This window comes from Pygoscelis adeliae, unplaced genomic scaffold, assembly GCF_000699105.1.
Source record: "Pygoscelis adeliae isolate BGI_AS28 unplaced genomic scaffold, ASM69910v1 Scaffold129, whole genome shotgun sequence".
Taxonomy (NCBI): domain Eukaryota; kingdom Metazoa; phylum Chordata; class Aves; order Sphenisciformes; family Spheniscidae; genus Pygoscelis; species Pygoscelis adeliae.
In genome coordinates, this window is record NW_008825431.1 from 407,070 (window position 1) to 413,439 (window position 6,370).

General features: G+C 57.5%; 2 protein-coding genes across 2 annotated transcripts in view; both read left to right on the forward strand.

The window, feature by feature from the left end:
- The first annotated feature begins 893 nt into the window (after positions 1–893).
- On the forward strand, positions 894–5,293 carry LOC103922804 (carboxypeptidase A1-like). Its single transcript, XM_009331003.1, has 11 exons — positions 894–958; positions 1,673–1,754; positions 2,504–2,638; positions 2,795–2,893; positions 3,412–3,513; positions 3,596–3,697; positions 3,833–3,943; positions 4,177–4,267; positions 4,416–4,615; positions 4,935–5,019; positions 5,106–5,293. The coding sequence occupies exons 1-11, from the start codon at positions 894–896 to the stop codon at positions 5,291–5,293; spliced, it is 1,260 nt and encodes a 419-aa protein (XP_009329278.1).
- A 791-nt stretch (positions 5,294–6,084) lies between these two features.
- Positions 6,085–6,370, forward strand: part of LOC103922819 (carboxypeptidase A1-like) — a 3,338-nt gene continuing 3,052 nt past the window's right edge. Inside the window, exon 1 of the mRNA XM_009331018.1 lies at positions 6,085–6,209. Coding sequence (XP_009329293.1) covers positions 6,085–6,209 — 125 coding nt within the window. The remainder of the gene's footprint in view (positions 6,210–6,370) is intronic.

The window sequence follows — 6,370 nt, forward strand, 5'->3', positions numbered from 1 at the left end:
AAGACAGCAGAAGTCAGCAACGGCGGCTCCAGGGGCTGCTGTCCTGCGCCCACCCATGTATCCACGCTAAAGACACAAAAATAACTCGCTTTCTACCCAAAAACGAGCCCCTCTTTCTCTCTCTCTCCGAGAATTACCCCCCGCAGGTGAACGTCCCTGTGCAACCCCTCGGACCCTCGCCGGGGACGCCTGGCTCCGGGCTCCGTGACGCCCATCGTCTTCGAAGTGAGACTTCATCCACTGTCGACTGGCCCCACTCCTGGGAGCGGTTTGATGAACGGCACTGGTAATAATTTGAATGATATATTTTGAATTTTATAGATAAATACGTGTGTGTGCATATATGAGTTTAATCTCATAAATATATGTATATGTTTATATACTTGCTTTTCTGCTAGTAGTTTTGTGGTAACTTGTAATACACACTTGCTTTACTAATCATAATTACACCTGACTTACTAAGAGTAATCTGTAATAAAGAAATGAATGGAAACAAAGTGCCTTTGTGTCCTTGTGTACTCTGGGGTCCTACGACCCCACCGTCGCCACCGTCTCACGCCCGTGGGTTGGGTGGTGACTGTGACCATGACACCTGCTCGCACCAAGCCGGGTGCCTGGGCTCGCATCCTCCCCAGCCGCCCGCGGCGGGACCCGAGTGCTGAAGAAGACGTTATCAGATCCTCCCTAATTTGGCTGCTCTTTTATTGACTTCGCCAAATAAAGCAAACATTTGGGCTCCCGGGAGCCACTCCTGGCTTATCTGTTTGTCGCTGCCGGCTCCGTGGGGACAGCAGATGTGGCCTTGGTGAGAAGGACCACGAGTGCCCCCCGCAGCACTATATAGGGGGCTATAAATTCCCCCGGGGGCTGAGGCTCATCTGCGTCCGCTCACCATGAAGATCCTCCCGGTCTTTGCCGCCCTCGTGGCAGCCGCCTGCAGCGAGCAGCTTTTCGTGGGGTGAGTCCTGCCAAAAGCAGGGGGTGGTGGGGCACCCTGGTTGGGGACGGGGACCGGGGTGAGAGGTGCCTGTCCCTGTCCGCCCTCCTTTGGGGTCAGTGAGAAGGGCGACAGCCCGAAGGAGGGAAATCCGTCAGCTTTTGCCACATGGACACTAGGAAAGGTGTGGTTTCACCCCAGATTTGGAGGGAGGTTTTTGAGCACCCTCCTGGCTGCTGCAGAGGGTAGAAATTAGGGGATTCTAAATCCTGAGAGCATCACCCCGAGCTTTTTTAAGGGGAAGGACTGAACAGAGATGGGGAAACCTTGCTGCTGGGGAAGGAGAGCGTTGTCTTCTCTGCTGGGGGCTGTACCCGTCCCCGAGGGAGCCCAGCTGGGCTGGAGCAGAGGCTATGTTAGGAAATGTCTATTTGTTAGAGACTTCCTAACATTTTGGGAGCTCTCGTGATCAAAGGGAGGATGGAAACCACCATGGGCTCTCCGGCACTTGCTCGTTTTCCCATTGCGGCTGTTCTGAACCTGCCTTTTTCGCTCTCGACACCAAACCTCCAACAACTGATGCACTTTCCAACCCACCGAACCGGTGCAGAGCTTTCACAGCCTCCACCCAGCCCATGATGGGGCCACGTCAGCCCTGGAGGCTCAGCTCCTTCCCCCCCTCCCCCTGGTCCTGTGATCCCTCCCGCATGCGCTGACGGCTCTGCCTCCCTGCAGGGACCAGGTTCTCCGCATCACGGCCAGCGACGAGGAGCAGATCACCCTGCTCAGGGTGCTGGGCGAGCAGGCAGAGCTGCAGGTGAGCCGCGATGGGGCCCCGAGCATCCCCCGGTGTGAAACAGAGAGCCTGGTGACATCAGGCCTCCCTCCTTTTTTTGGCCTCATATCCAATTTTCCTTCCCATTTTGGATAAGTATAATTTATAGCTATATAAATATAATATTTAGCTTAGGGCATCTTGAGCCCTCCTGTTTCAGGCGAAGCGGGAACACCCCGGCCACTGCAGCATCGTGGTTCCCAGGCTGAGTAAATGTCTGGTAAATGACAGGTCTAAAATGTCACTGCATTTTGTTTTTTGGCTTGAATTACGACACAACTCTGCTCCCGCCGCGTTTGCCCTGGTTGCTTTGCGGGGTGAATCCTGGTGAAAAATTTAAGCAGTGGGAGCAGCAGCAGGAGAGAGATGGGTGGTGGGGAACAGCATCTGCACCGCAAAACTGATCTAAGGAGATACCCCTACCGAATTAAAGAGTAAAACCAGCATGCAGTGACCCCGGCGTCTCATTGTGTCTGCTCTAATCGCAAATACTCATCATTAAAAGGGACGTTTGCAGCCAACAAGCAACCTGGGCTGAAACATGAGCCATCGAGTGAGGCAAAGAGACCCTGACCCATCCTGGTACCCATGTGTGTCCCAAAACTTGTCCAAAGACCTTTTTAGATCCTTCATGGGAAACTCTTATGAGACCCCCCTTTTGGTGCTGGCGAGCTCAACGGATGACCACCAGCACGAGGTGGGGCCAAGCTCTCTCCTATGCTCCACACCAGGTTGACTTTTGGCGTCACCCCACCAGCCCCGGCCAACCAGCCGACCTGCGGGTGCCCTTCCCCAGCCTCCAAGCAGTCAAAATCTTCCTGGAGTCCAACAGCATTTCCTACAGCATCATGATCGAGGACGTGCAGGTAAGAAGGGCTGCGGCGGGGAGTGGGATGAGCTCCCATAGCTCAGTCCCAACAGAAGACCCAGAAAGTTGGAAACCATGAGGACATGGAAGAAAAACCCAACCCCCTGCTCCTTCCAGCCTGTTTGATGGTTTTTTTTTTTTCCCTCCTAAACAGGAATTATTGGATGAGGAAAAGAAAACCATGACGAAGTCTAGGAGGGTAGAGAGAAGCACCAGCACGTTCGATTTTGCCTCCTACCACACGATAGACGAGGTACTTTGCTCTGCAGCGCATTCTCTTCATCTTGCTGGGGTCATGCTCAGCCCGTGCCACCATTACATCCATGCAGTGACATTCGTGGTGGCAGCGAGACCCCCCCGGGACATGTCTCTCCTCCTTGAGCGGGAGTTTTAGCTGAGCCAGGAGACCAGGCATCCCTCCACGTGCAGCGTGGCCTCTCCTGGCACCTCCCTGCCTCACTGGAAGACATCTTCAACTTCATTTTGGGGGTCAAACCCTGTGCTTGGAGCCCAGCGGGCGGCTGATGGAGGCTGTGATGGCGTTGGGGGATCTCAGAGCTTTTTTCCCCCCCTACTGTTCATTCTGCTTTTGCAAAAGCCTTTGCGATGCGCGCCTCCCTGCTTGCACAGAGGTCCAAGCACCTGGTCTTCTCCAGGGACGCACCAGATCTTCTCCAGGGAAGCTCTGCATGTGGCATCTGGTGCTGGATACCCTAAAAACCAAAAGGAAAGCCAAGGTGAGCCTCGTGACCCAGCAACTCCTCCTTTCAGATCTATTACTGGATGGACATGCTGGTGGACGATCATCCCAGCCTCGTTAGCAAGATCCAGATCGGGCAGAGCTATGAGAACAGACCCCTGTATGTGCTGAAGGTGGGTACCGGGGGCACCCTCACCTTGCCCTGCCCCGGGAGGATGCAGGGCTGAAATCCCCACGCCCCCCCTCTCCGTGCAGTTCAGCACCGGGGGATCAAATCGGTCAGCCATCTGGCTGGACACCGGCATCCACTCACGGGAATGGATCACCCAAGCTACTGGCATCTGGACGGCCAACAAGGTAACCATGTGTCCTGGGACATGGGACCCCAATTCTTCCCCCAGCCCTTTTTTAACACCTCCCTGCGGCACCGCTCGGTCGCATCCCTCATCCCCGGGGGGCACCAAGGCAGCTCCCGCTCTCGTCCCCGCACAGATTGCCAAGGAGTATGGCCAGGACCCCTCCGTCACCGCCATCCTGGACAGCATGGACATCTTCTTCGAGATAGTCACCAACCCCGATGGCTTTGCCTTCACCCACAGCTCCGTGAGTGCGGGGACACTGCAGGGGGAACTTGTCCCGGCACTTAGCTCTGGCAACTGTGGCTGGCCGCGGTTTTTGGGTGGGGAGGTATGTCTCTTCCCCTGTGGGACAGCGAGTGGTTGGAGGTGGTTTCCTCCCATCCCCAGAGGTGCTTGGGCAGGAGGGCATTATCTGTCCCCCAAGGAGGGGGGCGGGATTCACATCCCTGTGATGGTCTCGCCCCCACCTGCTCCTAGAACCGCATGTGGCGCAAGACGAGGTCCATCAACCCCAGCTCCCACTGTGTCGGCGTGGACCCCAACCGAAACTGGGACGCGGGCTTTGGAGGTGAGAGCCGGGCCACTGGGTCCCCACACTGGGCATCGCTTATGCCTCAAAGCATTGAAGCTTCTTGCTAGAGGGGAGAAACCTGGGGGGCTAGAAACCCTTCCCCGGGGCAGCCTCTCTGCACGGTGCCTCCTCTACCATGCCCCAGGCTCTGGCTCCAGCAGCAACCCCTGCTCTGAGACCTACCACGGCCCTTACGCCCACTCGGAGAGAGAAGTGAAAGCCATCGTGGACTTCATCCGCGGCCACGGGAACATGAAATCGGTCATCTCCATCCACAGCTACTCCCAGATGCTGCTTTTCCCCTACGGCTACAAGAGAGCGCCTGCGCCCAACTACCAGGAACTGGTGAGATGGCCCCAAAATGTAGACATGGGGCAGCAACTGCCAGCCTTGCTGGAATAGTCAGGTTGGATCATCCCAGGACCCTCCCTGCTCCTCTCGTTAGAGGCAACCTGCACGTTGAAGCCCATCACCTGGTTCTTGGAGGGAGGGCGATTGCAAGACATACCTCCCGTCCATCCAAAATTACGGATGTTTGGGGGAAAAGCAAGAGCAGAGGGGTTGGGAAACGATGCTGGGCTCTAGACCCCGCCGCCCCGGGGTTTCTGCTGCTCCAAGGTCTTGGGTCCACCAGGTCTCACCACTTTTGGGCTCTCCCTTGCAGAATGAACTGGCTAAAAAGGCGGTGAGCGACTTGGCCGCCGTGTATGGGACGAAATACGCCTACGGCAGCGTCGTGGACACCATCTGTAAGTGTCCCTTCCCCTTCCTGCGGCATCACGTCCACCACGAGCACTCAGCTTTGGGAATCACATCCCAGTGCCTCTCCCCGCAGACATGGCAGATGGCACCACCATCGACTGGGCCTACGACAACGGGGTGAAATATTCCTTCACGTTCGAGCTGAGGGACACGGGACGCTACGGCTTCCTCCTGCCCAGCACCCAAATCATCCCCACCGCTACCGAGACCTGGCCGGCGCTGCTGGATATCATGGTCCACGTCCTGGAGCATCCGTACTGAACCCAGCACCTCCCTGGTGATGTCCCCTCACCTCAATAAATATTCCTGAAGACTCTTTATAGTTTAAGGCTGGCACCTTTATTTTTTCACGCTAAACTTCAAAAAAAAAAAACCCAGTGAAAAAGGATTCCCAGCCCTGCAGGTGTTTATTCCCCCCCTCGTGGCTTTGGCCCTACAAGTCCCCGTCCTTTGGGCCCAACAGTCCTGAAGGCCCTGGGAGGGGATGGGTGGTTTTTGGGCAACCAACCCCAAATTTGTGGGGTTTTGGGCAGCATTGCTCCATCGTCCCTTCCCCCGGGGCTGGGAGGAGGGACAGCGGGCCCTCTCAGGGACACCGCTGGGTGCCAAGTGCTTTCAGGCCTTTGCTATTTTATTTTTGCCACCTGGGATGGCCGTCACCCGCTCTGACCTCTGTCCCACGCTGAACTTTAAACCAATTCCCCCACCACCATCACCACCGAGGGGGCCGCAGTTTAGGTCCCCGTCTCACCGAGCCCCCCGTGTGAAAATCTTCATCTCGCGCCTTCTCGACCCAATTTTACCCTTTTCCTCCCCGCAGCTCTGAGCTGCAGCCGGCGCCGTGGGCGGTGGGATTTTGGCACCTCCCCGCCTCTCACCCTGCTGGCAGGTGACTCACCGACGGCCCTGGCCGGTTCCCAGGACAGGTTTGGCCAGGACCGGGAGCGCCGCAGAGGGGGGGACAGCAGGGCTGCGGTGCCCAACCTTGGCCGGTGCCAGCCGGAGCCTTCCCACGGCCCTGGGAAAGGGGACAGCTGGGGGCCACCATCCTGATGGGATTTAAGAGGCCCCGGGGTGCCGTCGGGACACGGGACGGGCTCTTTCGGCTGAGGATGAGGGCCCTCGTGCTGCTGGCTGCCCTGGTGGCAGCGGCCGCTGGCACCGAGACTTTTGTTGGGTAGGTGGTCCGGCCGGCGGAGGGTGGCCGGGATGGGGACGGTGGCACCGGTCGGGACAGAAGGTGCCCGAGGGGGCACAGACACCCCCGGGAAGAGGCTCAGTGCAAATCCCCAGGGCGGAGGGATGGATGGGGTGGGGGTTAGGTTGGACCCACGGGGG

Excerpts from the sequence above, each read along its gene's own strand:
- LOC103922804 (XM_009331003.1), top strand. The coding sequence starts at position 894 with ATGAAGATCCTCCCGGTCTTTGCCGCCCTCGTGGCAGCCGCCTGCAGC. Across the intron at positions 959-1,672 it reads AGCGAGCAGCTTTTCGTGGG|GGACCAGGTTCTCCGCATCA; the intron begins GTGAGTCCTGCC and ends GCCTCCCTGCAG. Across the intron at positions 2,894-3,411 it reads CCTACCACACGATAGACGAG|ATCTATTACTGGATGGACAT; the intron begins GTACTTTGCTCT and ends TCCTCCTTTCAG.